The sequence below is a fragment of the Xyrauchen texanus genome, chromosome 36 (assembly GCF_025860055.1).
Source record: "Xyrauchen texanus isolate HMW12.3.18 chromosome 36, RBS_HiC_50CHRs, whole genome shotgun sequence".
Taxonomy (NCBI): domain Eukaryota; kingdom Metazoa; phylum Chordata; class Actinopteri; order Cypriniformes; family Catostomidae; genus Xyrauchen; species Xyrauchen texanus.
Genome location: NC_068311.1, coordinates 35,447,905 through 35,465,775, shown reverse-complemented (window position 1 = coordinate 35,465,775; position 17,871 = coordinate 35,447,905). Strand labels below are relative to the sequence as shown.

Below are 17,871 nucleotides of genomic sequence, written 5' to 3'. Positions count from 1 at the left end.
TTGATTATTCTCGTGTAAGAAGGCGACACCCTGTCTGTACCACAGAAGAAACGACTTCCATTAAACAACTCGGATTGTCAATGATCCATGTGTGGAAAAACAATGAGCTGTTGATCTGTATCACTCGAGCGTGTATACTGCAGTTTACCTTTCAGATCATTTTGAATGGATTTTGTGTCTGTCAATCATAGATCCATTGTATTATAGCTCTGAAACTGAGACAGTCCCGTGAACCCAGAAAAAAAAGAAAAAACACTGAATTTGTAACACTGTGTATGTAACATCCATGACGTGGAGGAAACCGCAGTGAGCTCTATGATGCAGAGCAGATAAAAATCTCTTTATAAATATATTCAATATTCGTTTTATTCCATTTTAATCGAAGGCCATAAACATATTATCATATTACATTATACCATTACGAATTATATTATATATTACAAATAAATTGTATATAACTTTGTATATAGGCCTACTTACATAAAACGTTATTAAATAATGAAATATAATTAATAAAACCCCTAAATCTATGCAAGACTGGAACTATTGTGCCTTCTATTGTTGAAAAAATGTATTGACAACAATCCGAACAATCATTAGTTTATTATTAACCTAATCCCTTGTCATTATTTATTATTATACTATAAAATTGTGCTTATTTCGTCTCACACTAGGAATAATAAATGAGAGGCCTGATTATTTACAGCTCACATTTCAGTGCGCATTTTCTCTCCTCCACGCTCCACGTGCTCATATTTTCCTAATTGATTTAATATATACTCATCTAAAATACTTTTTATAACGTTTATTAACGAATGATAACATATTTTTAATCAACAATGATATTTAACAAGCACCTAACAATGTTATGATGCAGAAATCGTTTTTTAAAGTTTTTGTTTTTCGGGCTAATCCTATTTGCTGCTTTCATTCTGTCTCTCAACCTTATCTTAAATGAAGAACTTCAAATAAAATTAAAATAAACTAAGAATGCAATGCGTAAATTAGTGGAAGGTTGTGTGAGACACTCGTAACAGTGCAAACCCGTTTGTTATATAATAGCCCGCTAATAAGAAGAAAAACAAGAACAACAACAAAAACAAGAAGCCGAAGCATCGCTGAATTTTGTCCTATCAATTATAAAATCGACAACTGTTAAAAGATTTTATTAAAGAATAAAAAAAAGGAAAAAAAAAAGAAAAGAAAAGATCGAAAAGTGCTAGTTAGACATGGTCCCAATCTGTCGTAGACATTACAAATTATGTGTGTGTGTGTGTTTTACACACGTCTCCACTGAGTTTCAGTTTATCTACCCGTCCTAAACTCCGACATGTCTCCTTAAACACACAAAAAGCAAAAAGCAAATATACTGTAGCCTATATATTAATTGGGAAAGGGGTTCAGAACCCAATACTTCACTCCAGAGTCATTGACAGCTCGTTGATGTTGAGAACGGATTCAGGTAAACATAGTTGTAGTTCCACTGTGCCTTCAAATGAATTAACCTATCAAATCGTTTTTGCACATTCACAACACAAATGTCCACAACAGTCTCCTTATGCTTTAGTCCGTGCGTCAGGGATCCATAATTCGAGGCTCCAGAGAAGGAGTTTCCTCAATAACGCTTTTATAAAATGTCTTTATGGGGATTTTGAAATAAAACATCGCTTTCTGTAGCCTATGCTGTCTTAAAGCGAGTAAATATTGCTCCCTTTTTGGTCTCGAGTCAAGCGCGCTATATATCAATCCGCGCGTGCAGTGCTGAGTGTTTGCTTTCGTGGTCCCAGTACGAGCAGTGCATCATGGAGAGTTCGGCGGGCTGGCGCGAGCAAGTGAACTGCAGACCCGTTCCGTTACCGGCGGACACCGGAGGTGCTGCAGTCGCGGCGGGACTCAGCTGCTGCGCGTGTGGGAGCGCATGGTGGTGGTGATGGTGGTGGTGGCTCATGCCGTTGTAAGAGTTCACCATGCCGGGGAGAGCCACGCTCTGCAGCCGCGAGTATGGATTGTACGAGGACGGCGCGGACAAGCCTTTCACGTTAACAGGACTCACGTTCCCGCTGCTCATCTGGCAGGAGGCGTAGGGCATGGGCGACGGAGACCAGGAGTTATTGATGAAGCCCGACTGCAGGTACTTGGGCGGGGAGAGGTAACCGTACCCATCTCCGGCGAACAGAGATTTACCGGGCTGGAAATGCGTCGGCGGAGGCCTGAACGGTCTCTTCATGCGTCGTCTCCGCCGGTAATTCCCCTTCTCGAACATGTCCTCGCAGGCCGGGTCCAGGGTCCAGTAGTTGCCCTTTCGCTCGCCGCCGCCCTCCCGAGGCACCTTGATGAAGCACTCGTTGAGTGACAGGTTGTGTCTGATGCTGTTCTGCCATCCTTTCTTGTTCTTCTCGTAGAAAGGGAACTTGCTGATGATGTACTGGTAGATACCGGAGAGCGTGAGCCGTTTCTCCGAGCTCTCGCGGATCGCCATGGCGATCAACGCCACGTAGGAGTACGGCGGTTTCTGGTCGGGCTCTGATTTGTCCGGGCCCTTCTCGGGCGGTGGGTCGTCTTTGGTCCGGTCTTTCTCCGCCGAGCTCGAGTTGGTGTCCATGAGGATGATGGCGTTATCCTCCGGGCCTGGGTAGGTGGCCATCATTGCGCACGCGGACCTGCACCAAAACAAACGCTCTGACCAATGAAAACAAGAGTTTTCTCAGTCAAAATAGCTGTCCCGTCCGGCCTGAAACAGTTTTTGCTTTTGAAGGCCAAGTCTGCAGCTGAATGTCAGCGTTAAAAGCTCTTGCGCCTCAAAGTTTATCCTCAACTAGACACCCCTGGAGAAGAACGGTAAATTGTGCTTTGGGTTTTCCGTATAAGCCCGCCTCCTCTTTCGCTTACACACACACACACACACACACACACACACACACACACACACACACACACACACACACACACACACACACACACACACACACACACACACACTCTCATGCGATAAGTTCGCAAAGCTTCCTGATTCTTATGCCACGAATGCGATCTATCTCTTTTGGTTCATTCCTTGCGAATTCAGAACACTGTTTTCTGAGTTTTAGGAGACATGCACTATTTGGTTTGTGGGCAATTACAGGTGCAGACATAGGCCTAGGCTAATATAAATGACATTTAAACCCGAGGAACACAAACGTTATCGTAACTTTTATTGTTATTATTATTATTGTTGTTGTTGTTGTTGTTATTGTTATTACTATTATTTTAGTGTGATAAAATCGCTTCCTAAAATTTTCTGTAAAAAGTCATCAGATAAAACGTCCCAACCGGAATAAAACGACGATTAAAACAACTTTACAGCACAAATAAAACGCAAGTTCTAACAGAAAAATGAATGCAAGTGCGTTTATAAAATTATAAGCTTCACATTTTATTTTAAACCTTCCAAAAATTGTCCCCATTCACTTCCATTGTAAATGCCTCACTTTAACCTCAATTTGTTTTTGTTTTTTTAAGAAATGGAAAGACGAGTCGAATTTTTTTTTTCTTTTTTTCTTGTGGTACTGTATATATAAAGTGGGACTGTTTGGGGGATTGTTTAAATGGTTAAATTCATTACTAAACTGATCTTTGGGAAGTGAACATTTAACTTACACCGGAATGTTTGCTGGAGCTGCTTTCACGACCACCTGTCGGGTTGGAAACTTGAGGTAAGATTATAAAAAGGTCAAAGTTGACTTAATGTTTGTAAATGTTACGGCTACTGTCTAATGATTTATGATGTGAAAATGTAAAAAGTAATTGCAAATAATTTATAGATATTTTCTATAGAATCCTTTTTCCTCTGTCCGACCTTACCAGAGGCATATTGGCACAGTGAGACAGGGTGATTCTGGTAAATCAAGTATTACCCAGTATATCCCATTGAAAGAGGAATTATGAGGTTATGATTCATTTACATATAATAATGATTAAAATCGCAGATTAATGCAGTGCAAAATGCAGCGTATTCACATAAAATGAAGGATAAATGGATCATTATAATTTGTTCTCTTGATTATGTAATTTTTAGGTAGCAACAATATGAAATGTAAATGCCTAATTTTTTTTTATCATATATGATGATTTATTTTAGTTACATTTTCTTTTATTTCATTTGTGTTAGTGGTGCACCAGATCTCCGATCTTTTTTAGTGCCCTTTGCCACACTTTTGCAAGTTATATGTGCAAGTTATATGTTTATGCCCCACACAGTTAAATTACGGTAACAATTTACAAAAAGGTTCCATTTGTTAACATTATTATCAACATTACTATAGTTAACATGAACTAATGAACTTAATGTTAGTTACAACATATACTATAACATTTTTTTTAATCAAAAGTTGTATTAGTTAACATTAGTTAATGCATTATGAACTAACAATGAACTAACAATGAACCATATTAATTTGACTAACTATCATTACAATTAATAAAGCCTGTTAAAATATATTGTTCATTGTTTGTTCATGATACCTACTGCATTAACTAACCTTTTTATAAAGTTACCAAAATTACATTAAAATTACATTAATTGTGAATTGCTAACATTTATTTGCTTTGACAAAGTTATGAATAGTTCTGTTGTCAATATCATAGGTCATAGTGACATACTGGTAAGCAGTAAAAACTATGAGAGCATCACACACAGCAGAGATATGTTCAAAAATAAGAAAAATATTTCCATTACAAGCTCTAAAACTACTCCAGTGAGAAATCATTCATATCTATGATTATTTACTGTCTTTGGTGTTTTGCTGTGACACAAATGACTAATTATTAAGCAAATGTGTGAAGACATGGTGTCATTATGGTTAAAATGTAATTGCTGTTATTAGTGGTCATGTGACCAACATTAATCTAATTTAAATTGGGATCCTCACAGAATAGCACTGATATGAGTGGCTGATGAGATATTGAGAGCACCTGGAGAGAACACCTGTTTGATTGACACAGCGTGTGAGCATATTGAAGGGAGTGAAGCTGAAAGTGCTCATGATCACTAAAATGGTCTCTATCGCTCAACACAACATCTGATTGTCACAACTTAATTCACGTATACTCGGATTTGTATAGGCATGATTATTTGTTGTTTAATTCGTTTTTATACCTGTTTGCAGTCTCTTTATCCTCTCCATGCTCACAGTGCAGCAAGTTTAAAATGACTACCGTAATGACAATAGAAAATGGGCAACTTAATATTCATACGTGTAATTCTTACACATTTTTAGAAACAAACCTGCAGATTCATCTGAATAACAGCATGTCTGAAAGTTTAAATTCATGAATCATTAGAATTGCCAACATTTCACCCTCCAGAGGTCACACGTCATGCTTCAAGGGCTGAGAAAGCGCTCATACATTAGAGTAGCAGTGTATGTGCAATTTCCTGCATGCTGCAAAAAAGATCGGCCAGGATTCTAGGCACGATCGGCCGACTGGCATTCACAGACATAAGACGAAGATCGGCCGATTTAGATCGGTGAACCTCTACTTTGAGGTGATGTGCATGCTTTCAGAGGTTTATGATTCATCTTTAAACAAATACACTGCTGTGAGCAAAATTCTAATATATTAAAACACTGAACTGCGTTTATTTTTTTAATAATAACTTTTATAATTATTTAAATTAATAACATATTTAAGTTGATTTAACAAGTGAATATTAACATTTATATGTAAGTCTATGTTGCAAACAAAATACATCCTTATAATAAACTTATTCAAGCATAGGCCCCTGTATAGCTTGTTTAACAGGAAAAATATGAAGTGTCCCACATTACCAGCCTTAAAAAATCTGGGATGTGGTCAAAAGAGGCTCTTCAAAGGTTCTTCTTAGTATTTATTATTTATCTTTTTTATTATTATTATTCTTTTTTTATTTATTATACTTTTGACTAAGGTAGAAAACATTCTAACCGTAATATATGATATCAGGTTATATGATATTTGGATCACAATTGAAAGTGTCCCACTTTACCCACATTCATCCTAATCAACATTAGGCCACAAATGCTCAAACCTGGAATATTCCTTTAAAAATGACTATATATAAGATCATTCTGTGCATGTAAAAGTACGTGATTTACTTGACAAAGTATCCATTTCACCTCTTGATCAAGAATATTTTGCAGTGTATATTGACAAACAGGTTATTAGGAAAGTTCTGTGGTAGTTTTTGTTGCTCTTTAATGTTTTAGGAGAAAATCTTAATCAAAAGTTCCTTTTACCGCGTGGGGATCAATTAGAAATCACTGTCTGATAACAGCTAATTGGAATATTTTGTGTTAAAAAATTACCAAAGTTCTTGTGTAATAATTAAATAATAAAACTAGTCTTGAGCATCCGTGACTGAACAATTAAATTGAACACATTGTGTCGAGCAAATGAACTGAACAAAACAAACTATTTCTTATTCTCTTGAGGTGAGGTGTCTTATTTGTTTATTACATCATAGGCCTATAATATGATATAAAATAATGAAAATGAAAAAAAAATGGATGTTTGAATATAGCTACAGGAGAAAGAAATTGTTGTTAAAAGCACCTGCATGTGATAGTGGCATATTTGTCACAGTTTTCAATTGATTTCAGGGGTATTATCATATTTTCTCGCTGTATTCGTAAACTGTAGTTCATCTTAAAATAGATCTGATTCTAAAAATACCCCAGAGCAAAGGACAAATCCCATATTTTCCTCCAAGAGAAAAAAAAGACAGAACAGGTTTACTTCTAAAATGAATATACACACCATTCTGATCCTAATAAAATGCATCAGGGTTCTTAGGACCCACCACAAGCCAACGTTTTCAAGAAGGGCAATACAAACGCTCCTTTAGGTGTCAACAAGACCCATCATTGTTCAGGCACAGTGAAGTAACAGACAGTGAATTTGTGGGATAAGGGAGGATGAGGAGAGAAATGAAGAAAGCAGTATTAGGTCAGCAATGCGTGTTTAGGTCTAATGGACTTTGAAAGACAGAAATTCCTGTTCCCCGAACTTCCTGAACTGGATTTGAGACTTGAGGATGTTTATGATTGAGCACTGGATCATACAGGTCAATCCTAGGAGCATGACAGTGCAACACACACACACACACACACACACACACATTGTCAACTGCAGATCTTTATTGGATTGATATTAAATGTTCATAAAAATGTTTTTTGTTATTTCCAAACATAAGATTAATTAAATCAAATGAATGTACACTGATCACCTCCCCAGTGCTTTTATCTCAGTATGGAGACCTTCAGTCTCAGTGTCTTGACACCTGTTTGTTCAGTTCAGTTCAATTTAACTCTTACAAAGAAACAGAACTATGTCCAAAAGTATATGCATAGATATTTTCATCCTTTGAGAGGAAGGACACCAGGGAGGAAAGAGTGCATGTGGAGATGTGAAGATAGAGGAACGGAAAGAGGGATTAAGAGAGAGGGATGTTGTCCTGCTCCTACTGTGAAACAGGTGGACCAACACCAAAGGACTCGCACATGCACATACAGTATGTGTCTCTCAATACATGTTGTTTTAATTCCCTCTAATTTAATGCATCTACCTTATTAGTGAATTTATAATCATTGTATAAGTTTGCTCTTATTTTGACACATGTTAGTTTTTAAAAGTGACATGCATCAAATAAGTGTTTATTTTTGGCATTCAGAACACCAGAGAACAAGGAATATGTTTCTAATGGTCATAAACTCACTTAAACAAACAAAAGGAAGCCGCTGTTAGGGAGTCGTTTAACTAAAAGTAGGAACGCTACTACATTTCATAACTACATATTTTGGTAGTGTGACAGAAGCTTGGCTATTTTCACAATGGTGTAGCTTTTCCAGCTATATTTGTAGATATGTTTTCCTCCGGGTATTGCTGCAGCATCACAAAACGCTATCTTTTGGACAGTTGACATAACTGAACCAGTTAAAATAGACTCTGATTCATTTAAGTGAGTCGATTCTTCTGGACGGTTCAAGTAAAGGAATTAGTTCACATTAAGGATCCATAGATTCACTTGAGGCCCTCATAGCCTTAAAGGGACTTTGCCTTCTTTTTTGAAGGGACTTATTGAGTTAATTGTTGTTGTTCATCAGTAGTTGTGATGGGGGCATGGTCATGTATCTGTCTGTGGGAGAGAGAGAGCATTCATTATCTCTAACACCTGTTTCTTGTTGTAGTGATGCGGAGGGAGACATAAAAGGCGCACAAGGCGTCAGAGTGGCAGAGAGGGACTTCTGTGTGCGTGACAAGAATTATTGACTCATTTCTGTGTGATTTCTTGGCCACTGAGTGTCCTTTTGTTTAAGTTTTGTGAACGAGTGACCATTAATTTTCAGAGATAAGATCGGCAGAGCTCTGGGATAGAGCAGAGTGGAACTTGCGACTCAAAACTTGTGTGAACCATTTGAATTCTACAGAGAATGTTCTAGTTTAAAGTGACGTTAAAGTTCCTATTCAAATGGAGACAACACTTTGTCTGTCATACACCAACATCAATTATAAGGCTTTTTTAACCTCGTGTGACCCCGTGTCCACATGCGTGGACATTGTATTTTTTTTCGCTATAAGCAACACATAGTTTAAATGAATAAAAACGGACTGAATACAGTTCACAAGATTCTATACTGTCATTTAAGGGTTAAAATTCTGCCGCACCGAATCACGTGACACAACATCATGCCGGCGGTTTCGGAAGCGCTTCTATGGACACAGTTCCAGCAAAAGTGTCTCTGGTAACACATATCTAGTTTCGTTTGATATGCCGTTTAAAAAAAATACGTTCATTATTCGCACGTTAACGCGCTGATAAACACGTTGTCCACATATGAGGATTTTTGTACATTATTCCCTCAAAAGCAGAAAAAACATGTTAGTTATTTTGAATAACTTACAACATTAACGCATCTGTGGGCATCATTTTAATATACATTTTGTATATTTTATTTTATTATCACTGTGCAATATGATTCTATTAATTAACATAAATATTTACTGTGCATTTTCCCATTGAGAATAAATGGGCTTATATAAAAGCTGAAAAATCCGAATTTCAGAGTATTTATATGGAGTTATAAAATAAGGTGCATTTCAAACTGTTCTGAAATCAGTGAAGACAGGCAGCACAAGGGAGCATCCTATATCCTTACTAATGTTTTTGTTTTGCTGCAGTAACACTAACTGGTCACTGGTATACATTTATATAAAATCTATTAGGGTGAATTTATAAGACTTTGAAACTTGTACTTAAAGGTTTCTAAATGTGTTTATGTTATTATTATTATTATTAATATTTATTTTATTTTATTTAGTATTTTTTTTAATGAAACTGGTTTGGGGGGATTTTTTTCCCCTTTTTCACACAATTTGAAATGCCCAATGCGCTTTTAAGTCCTTGTGGTGGCGTAGTGACTCACCTCAATCCGGGTGGTGGAGGATGAATCTCAGCTGCCTCCACATCTAATGCATCTTATCACGTGGTTTGTTGAGCGCATTGCCATGGAGACATAGCGTGTGTGGAGGCTTTCACGCTTTCCACCACGACATCCACGCTAAACTCACCACGTGCCCCACCGAGAGCGAACCACATTATAGTGACCATAAGGAGGTTACCCCACGTAACTCTACCCTCCCTGACAACTGGGCCAATTTGGTTGCTTAGGAGACCTGACTGGAGTCACATGCCCTGGGATTCGAACTAGTGAACTCCAGGGGTGGTAGTCAGCGTCTTTACCGCTGTTATTTACCAAAATATTTTTTTATATCTACATTAACTTTACCACAGTAATGTGGAGCCATCCATTGTCTTTTATGTGGTGATGGCTTTATTATTTCAAATGTCACTTTTAAGCAATGGAATATCAAAGAGAAACTTTCAAAAAAGGCAAGTACAATTTAGAATGAAGGGGTTAATATCTGGGATTACATAAATAATGGACAAACTATTGAAGTTTTTCTCCTGTTCTAACTGGCCATTTTTTCCTTCAGATATTGTAAGGAGTGACTTACAGCAAATGCAATCAGAAACTATTTAAATGTAATCTTCTCTGACAGTTAGGTTTAGGGTTTGGGGTACATGTGCCATTACTTTCAAAAATACTTCCTGCTTCAGCCACTGGGGGTAGTGTGCTGAATTTCGGTTAGCACAGACCAAGTTTAGCTCAAAAAAAGTCAACCAACTGTTTCCAAATTCACTGTGAAATTCTCAGGTTTAATTCACGTGGACAAATTTATGTTCAGTATGATGTGTTTGTGTGATAGGGGTAGATCTTTACCTGACACCCCCATGCCCTGCGGTTGCTAAGTAACCAGAGATCATTCTTGGCACGCATTAGACTGTGGCACAAAAGGCAAAAACTACATGTGGGTGGCTATGAATTGTGGGAGATCTTATCAGATCATGTCTCCACGACAACAACAGACGTTAATGCAGCCATGACACTGTGAGTGTGCCACCCAGCTGTTTGATTTCTGCTGTTCTCTTCATCTCCTCATCTCTCTTATACTCATTTATTTACTGTCCTTATTAATACATGTAGCTCTTTTACCACTAAAAGTGTCATGTTTTGATCCTTGAAACACAAAAGAAAGATGGGTGCCAATACAGATGTTACACTATAGGTGTAAAAATATTGAATAGAATGAAAGTTAAAATTTTTTCAGCAACAAAGTATCTGACGAAACTGTTTAGCAGGATGGTACAAGTGAGTATTAAATTAAATTTACAGTTTACATATATGTTTCTTTGTTAAGCATTTATAAAGGAGTTTTATTTATGACAAATATCTTATGTACAAATGTATTATAAATCCTTGGTATTAGGTTATAACAACATGAATAAAAATGGTGACTGTTATGCAATACTTGCCATATAGTGAGCCATTTTACCTTACATGTTATAAATGCTTAGTAACACTTATTCAACATTAGTAACCTATGCATATGTACCTTAATGTAAAGTGGACACATATGAAGACGTTATAAAGGAGTTGCCAACATTAGAAACCTGTACATAAAGTTCAGTATGGTTTAATGGTCATCAGTGTTCACTGGTCCTAGTTATCTAAAATACTTTAGGTAACTAGTGGGGCTTTTCCACTGCACGGTGCGACTCGACTCGACTCTGCTCACTTTTTAGGGGTTTTCCACTGTGGATAGTACCTGGTCGAGGTTCCAAGCGAGCTGAGCCGATATTACATCACCAGCGTCACTGGATTTCCAACACGCGACATCAACCCGCTAGTTTTAAAGTTAGCAACAACGATAACAGTATCATTTGTTCACGCAACTTTCGAATTGTAAAAAGAAATGGCTGTGCGCATTTCCACGCTGTGGTCAATAAACGAGGTGCAGACGTTCTTCTCATTAGCAACAAATGAAACGGCACGAAATGAAAAAGTCTCTGAGGAAGTATCTCAGCCGTTGGCCACACTCGGCTACCACCGGACCTAGCAACAGTGTAGGGAAAAGTAAAAAAACCCAAAAGTGACTACAGAACCATCAAGGAAACATGGAAGTGGTTCGACCAAATGGACGCTATCTAAACCAGCGAGCAATGGGAGGATGGTATGTTTTGTTATGTTAAATCTATACTCTGCTTGAAAGCTTCACTTTATTTAGTTGACCAGCTACTGGAAGCTTCTAAAACAACCAGACCAATTTAACAGTTACACTTGTGTAAAATCACCATACAACAACTGTTTAATGTAGCACAATGAGCTAGTAGCTAACAGCTAGCGGTCATGTAATTGTTTGAGGTCAGTAATGTTTGTGTCGTGTTTAAGATGATGTCACAGCAGTAGAGGTGGCGCAACTATGACGATCAGCCTATAATCCCACCCGCATTGAGGCGGCACTAAACAGCAGTGGAAAAGCAAGCTCAGAAAAGTAAAGCGAGTAGAGCTGAGTCGAGACGAACCACAGTGGAAAAGTGCCATATGACTAAGTTAGGATTCCACCCAGCGTAGCAGTGTGACAGTCTTTTAATCTGACTTTAATATATTAATAAATATATTACTGCATTGTGAAATAAATAATGAACTAGAGTCTTTTAAGTTTTTGTTTAAAATAAGTATGTATTATAAGTTCTAAGTATGAAGTGTATTTATAAAGCATTTATAACATGTTAATTAAAATGTTCTGTATTTGGCAATTATTACATGAAAGTGGTCCTTTTTATTCATGTTTTCATAACAGCATATCGATAATTTATAATGCACTTGTAAATCATTTATAAGTCATTAGTGAATCCCATTATAAACCCTTCACAAAGGAAACATTAATGTAAAGAGTTACCAAAATGAACAAGTGATGTGTGTTATAGTTCTGTTCATTATTCTTATAGTTCTGTTCATTATTCTCATTTCAGTGTTCTTATTTATTTGCACATGTGATTGAAATGCTGTGTGTTTGTGTGTGAGGTCTTTGCACACTGTAGTTTCCTGCAGGAAAGGAAAAGTAAAACAGGACGTCTTCAAATCCGTAGGGGAAAGGGTCCCACACACTACTACCACCTTTTTCTCTCCGTCTCCTCTTATTCAGGACATCACTCAATCATTCTGTCCTCTGTTATATCTTAAAAGTCTCGCTATGCTGTTCAGAATGATTCGTTTCTCTTTTCAAACATGTCCGTATTTTTAGGCGTCTATTTCTCTATAGTTGTTCTTATTCCTTTTTTATCTTCATCCACATCTATCACGTATTTCTTGAATACATCACACTTACTTTCATGATAAAGCTTTGTCCACTAATAGACTTTCACACTTTCCACATGTGTATACACGTTTGCCTACCTATTTAAAAGAGGACATACCAGAGATCTCTGCTGTTTTATATATAAAGCTATAATTATAAATACTACTGCCTAGCTTTGACCATACCCATAAAAGAAAAATCTTCACCTTTTTTTTGAAGTATCACTAAGTAAACACACATCACTGGCTGTGTTTTACACTTGTACATTTACATGCACAGTTTTAATCGAGCTACAGCAGTTTTTTGTGTAGCTGAGATAGAGTCTTCATCATGTTTGTTCAAGTGTAGATAACATAAAACATCATTTAATAGTTAAACGAAGGACGTCAAATACGGGGTGTTCAATACATGTTGCACATCTCCTCTCTAACCTTAAAAACCAAATCTGTTTTTGTAGTTTATTTAACTATTTAAATATAGAAACGACTGATGCCCCTACCTTAAATCCTACTTCTAAATCTAACCAAAAGTGTCAGAAAAGCAAGTGAATTGAGATTAAAAAAATGTTTTTGCTGAAGCAACAACATTATTTCGTGGCACTTCTATGACACTTTCGGCTCATGTGTAAACTTAAGGCCCTGGTATACTTCATTTTTCCACGTTCCAGCGAACCGCGTTGCTTTCTAAAGTATACTTTTCTGACCGCGAGTGAACACAAATGCGTTCGATTCATGTCCACTACAGCTGCATTGTGATACTCTTTTAGTACAGTGAATAGGTGGCGCATGCACTGACAATGCGCACAGACGAGGACCACGTCCGCGGGTCAAGAAAATATGGGTGGAGGGGGCCTCGGTAGCTCAGTGAGTAAAGATGCTGACTATCACCCCTTGAGTTGCGAGTTTGAATCCAGGGCGTGCTGAGTGACTCCAGCCCGGTCTTCTAAGCAACAAAATTGGCCTGATTTCTAGGTTGGGTAGAGTCACATGATGTAACCTCCTCGTGGTCGCTATAATGTGGTTCTCGCTCTCTGTTGGATGCGTGGTGAGTTGTGCTAGTATGCTGCGGAGTATAGCGTGACGCCTCCACTTGCGCTATGTCTCTGCGGTAACGCACACAACAAGTCACGTGATAAGATGAGTGAATTGACGGTCTTAGACTCGGAGGCAACTGAGATTCGATCCTCCGCCACCCGAACTGAGGCAAGTCACTACACCACCATGAGGACTTAGAGCGCATTGGGAATTGGGCATTCCAACTTGGGGAGAAAAGGGTAGAAATATAAAAATAAAGATATGGGTGGTGCGGTCAGGCCGCAAAGCTGTGCTGATGACAAAATATGCGTCACGCATACTGCGTACGGAGCGATCAGCAATGCAGACAACTGAAGTATACTTTGGCCTTTACATGCATTGTTGGTCTTCCTGTTCTTCCATGTTCAAAGTCCTACACTTTCAGTTGCGCCACCACGCAACTTCGTCACACTTGAATGAACTTATACAGTAAACATAATTGGTTATGTGATGCAAGTGTAAAAATGTATTGTCTTTCGAATAAAGCGTTATAGATAAATGTTTAGATGCCATAAGATAGCATTGTGTGAGTAACAGGGTGAAAAATGCGTGTTTATGAAGTATTTAATCTGCTTCAAGTGAATAAAGTGAATAAAACTTGTTGTTGCATTGAAAACTGCAGTGATACGTAGAATGTGGCATGTAAAACTAATTTTGAAAAATATAATTATAGTGATGTGGTTCAATGAGACAAGGTTGTGGAAAACAGTATTATACTCTGGCTTTTACTCCCATATACATGCGGCTAGTTCAGTAAGCAGCGTGCGCCACAGCAAATAGGATAAAACAGAATTTGACGCTGGTGTAAATAACTAAAATGTCTTTGTCTGTTGCTTCGCTTTATTTCCAGATGTGACAGTTTCTGCTGTGTTTGATTCCTTAACTTTCCATGGCAGCCTGCCACAGCATTGCGGTGCAACAGTGGGGTTGCACTCTTATGTCATCCTCCAGGATTCCCCCAGTGTATCTAAATGAATACACAGAGGTGAGTGACAGTAATCGACATGTTAAAGTGGTGTGTTCTAGTTGATTGTGTGTGTGGTTGGTTAGCCTGTTTATTACATACACATCCACACTTTAAAATGTGTAAAAATGGCATTGTGGCGTTTTCATGGCTACATAAGCTGCATACTCCAGCAGAAACCAAGGTGTGTGAAAAGGTCTAAGCTGCAAATGCCGCTTCAAATCAAGTTTACCAAGTGCTACTGCTATCTGAGAACATTACTACAGTACATGCATCATTGATAAATACAGGAATGCTTTTTATACAGGTACTATTGTTGTAAAAACACTGAGGTACTGTACTGCTGGCTAAAATATTCCCGTGCAACACTACTTTAAGTGTCTGTAGTGTGTACTAAGCAGAAAGTGACAAAGATGCAGCAGAGTTTGTGATAGACAGTTCATGCTGTTTCCTTTGTGTTTACATGTGAGTGTGTTTGTATGCTTTATCAGGTCCAGATGAGGATTGTTTACTGTGGCCTCTTGGCAGATGAGAGTATTAACAGGTAATTGTCTAATCCCTGTCAGTCTCTTTGAAACAGGACTAAAGTTTCATCTGGTGCAGATAATCCTGCCAGGCTGTTAAACTTTAGAGTGCAGAAGCTGGAGGATCAGGTAGATGATGACAATGCACATACCACAAACTTTTAAAGAGAAAGTTCTTTACATTTTCCTACATAATGGCATTAATAATGCATTAAGCCATGAGAGGCTGTGTGTTACAGTGATTTTACAAGGAGTGTGCGATGCAAAGCAATAAAATCACTATAATGCCCAGCCTCTTGTAGCTTTTTGCTTTTATAAAAAGGTAGAAAAAGCTATTTAATATTTTTTTCCTGCAAAGTAATATAATATCGTTAATTATCCTCAATGTAGGAGTTAGCAAATCAGCAGCTTGGCACATTAATAAAGAATGCATGGTCAAAGATGTTGTTTATAGTAATTTTATAATGGCTTTGTGTCAAATTCATAAAGAACGTTGGGAAGTATTAACTAAAGTTGCGATGGTACTAACGTAACTTCATTATTCAGTAGCGTGATCGTAGCTCATCTGTTTTCACAATAGTGTTTCTTTTCCAGTAACAACATGCATTTTCCACCTAATAGCTCTGTAGCTTCACAAAACGCTACATTTGTCACATTATATCGTGAACGCAGCATTTATATATTTATATACTTTATTTATATAAAGTTATATTAGTATATAGTATATATATATTTTACTAATATATAGTCTTTATGTCATGTGAATGCTCATGATTTTATAAATATATTTCGAAATTTCAGTTCATTTCTTTAGAAGTAAAACTTTTTAAATGAGGAAAAAGTTACTAAGTGCACCTTTAATGCATTCTGTATCACGAACTAACAATAAACAATATATCTTTACAGCAATTTCACCACTGTTAATGCTAGTTGTTCATTGTTGTTTATGTTAGTTCATAGAGAATTAACTCATGTTAACAGGTTCCATTTTTAAAGTTAGTTAACAAGAACTAGTAATGAATAAAGTCATTAACATTAGTTAATACACTATGAACTAACATGAACAACAACGTTAATAAAATTACAATTGTTCAAAGATTCATAAATACTGTAAAAAATATATTGGGGAAATTACATTAGAAGCAAAATGGCATTCAATATTAAGTCTTGTTTTGTTTTTTCTTTAGTCTTTTTTGTTGGCTTTAGTAATAGATTTAGTCTTGTTATAAGCATAAACATTTTTTTTTTTTGATTTCTCAAAAAAAAAAAAAAAAAGACAAAATATCTCATGTCATTTTGCTTCTCAAGTAAATTGATCTTGTTTAAAAATGTTTAGATATTAAAAACAAGATAAAAATACTTTGAATTAAGATTACATTATTCATTGAAAATCATTGTGTAATCTAGTTCTACTTTAAAAAATACATTTACATTTCAAATTTTGTCACAACTTTATTTCATTGCGTTCCGTCCATTTCAATTTGTAAAATGGGGGTCTGGGTATCTCAGCGAGTAAAGACACTAACTACCACACCTGGAGTAAGTGAGTTTGAATCCAGGGTGTTCTGAGTGACTCCAGCCTGGTCTCCTAAGCAACCAATTGGCCCGGTTGCAAGGGAGGATAGAATCACATGGGGTAACCTTCTCGTGGTTCACTCGCGGTGGGTGAGATGTGTGGATGCCATGGAAAATAGCGTGAAGTCTCCACACGTGCTACGTCTCCACTGTAATACGCTCAACAAGTCACGTTATAAGATGCACGGATTGACGGTCTCAGACGTGGAGGAAACTGAAATTTGTCCTCCTCCACTACGCCACCACGAGGACTTGGAGCGCATTGAGAATTGGGTATTCCATATTGGGGAGAAAATCATCAACAACACCAAAATTGTAAAATGGAAGTTTACATAATTAATTTGAGTTGTGGTGTTAATGAAGTGATATTTGATGTGGGGATACTCATTAGAGTTTCATGTTTTGTTACATTTAGGAGATTGAGATTTAGAAGTGTTTCTGACATGTTGGAGTTTTGCTGGTTACCATTATGGTGATGAGCGCAGCTTGAGATAATGATGAGGACAGGTACAAGTCACAAATTAATTACAAAACTGCATAAAGAAATCAAAGAGATTTATTCGAGTTACATTGATATAAATTTAGTTGGGTTTAGCCACTTTCTACACAAAGAGTTTGTGTTGAGATTACACTGAAAACTCATTTCAAGCACATGGAACCACTGTGCATGATGGATTCAAGTTCAACCAATGCAGCTCAGCTAAACTTTCGGTAAATGTTTTTTTTTTACAATTGTGGTTTTGAAACGAATAAATGAGTAAATAATAATAAAATGTTATAAACAATTTTGGGGGGACTAAACAGCTTCAGAGTTGTTAATTTTTCTTCTTCATTTTTATTTCCTGATACTGCAGGCACAGAAGTCAACAGTGTAGTGTGCTACAGGGTGTGTCCTCTCTGTCAATTCCCTTCTTTCTCTTTCTCTTTCCCTCTCTTAGGAACACATACACATGCACACACCCAGCACACAGCCTTTATTTTGTTTCTGCTTTATTAGACTGCAGCTTGCTCAGAAAGT

At 37.2% G+C, this 17,871-nt stretch overlaps 1 protein-coding gene across 1 annotated transcript; it reads right to left on the bottom strand.

The window, feature by feature from the left end:
- Nucleotides 1-1,138: 1,138 nt before the first annotated feature.
- On the bottom strand, nt 1,139-2,815 carry LOC127629843 (forkhead box protein L2-like). Its single transcript, XM_052107120.1, has one exon. It carries the CDS (start codon nt 2,645-2,647, stop codon nt 1,736-1,738), a length of 912 nt encoding a protein of 303 aa, XP_051963080.1. The 5' UTR covers nt 2,648-2,815; the 3' UTR covers nt 1,139-1,735.
- Nucleotides 2,816-17,871: the final 15,056 nt, after the last annotated feature.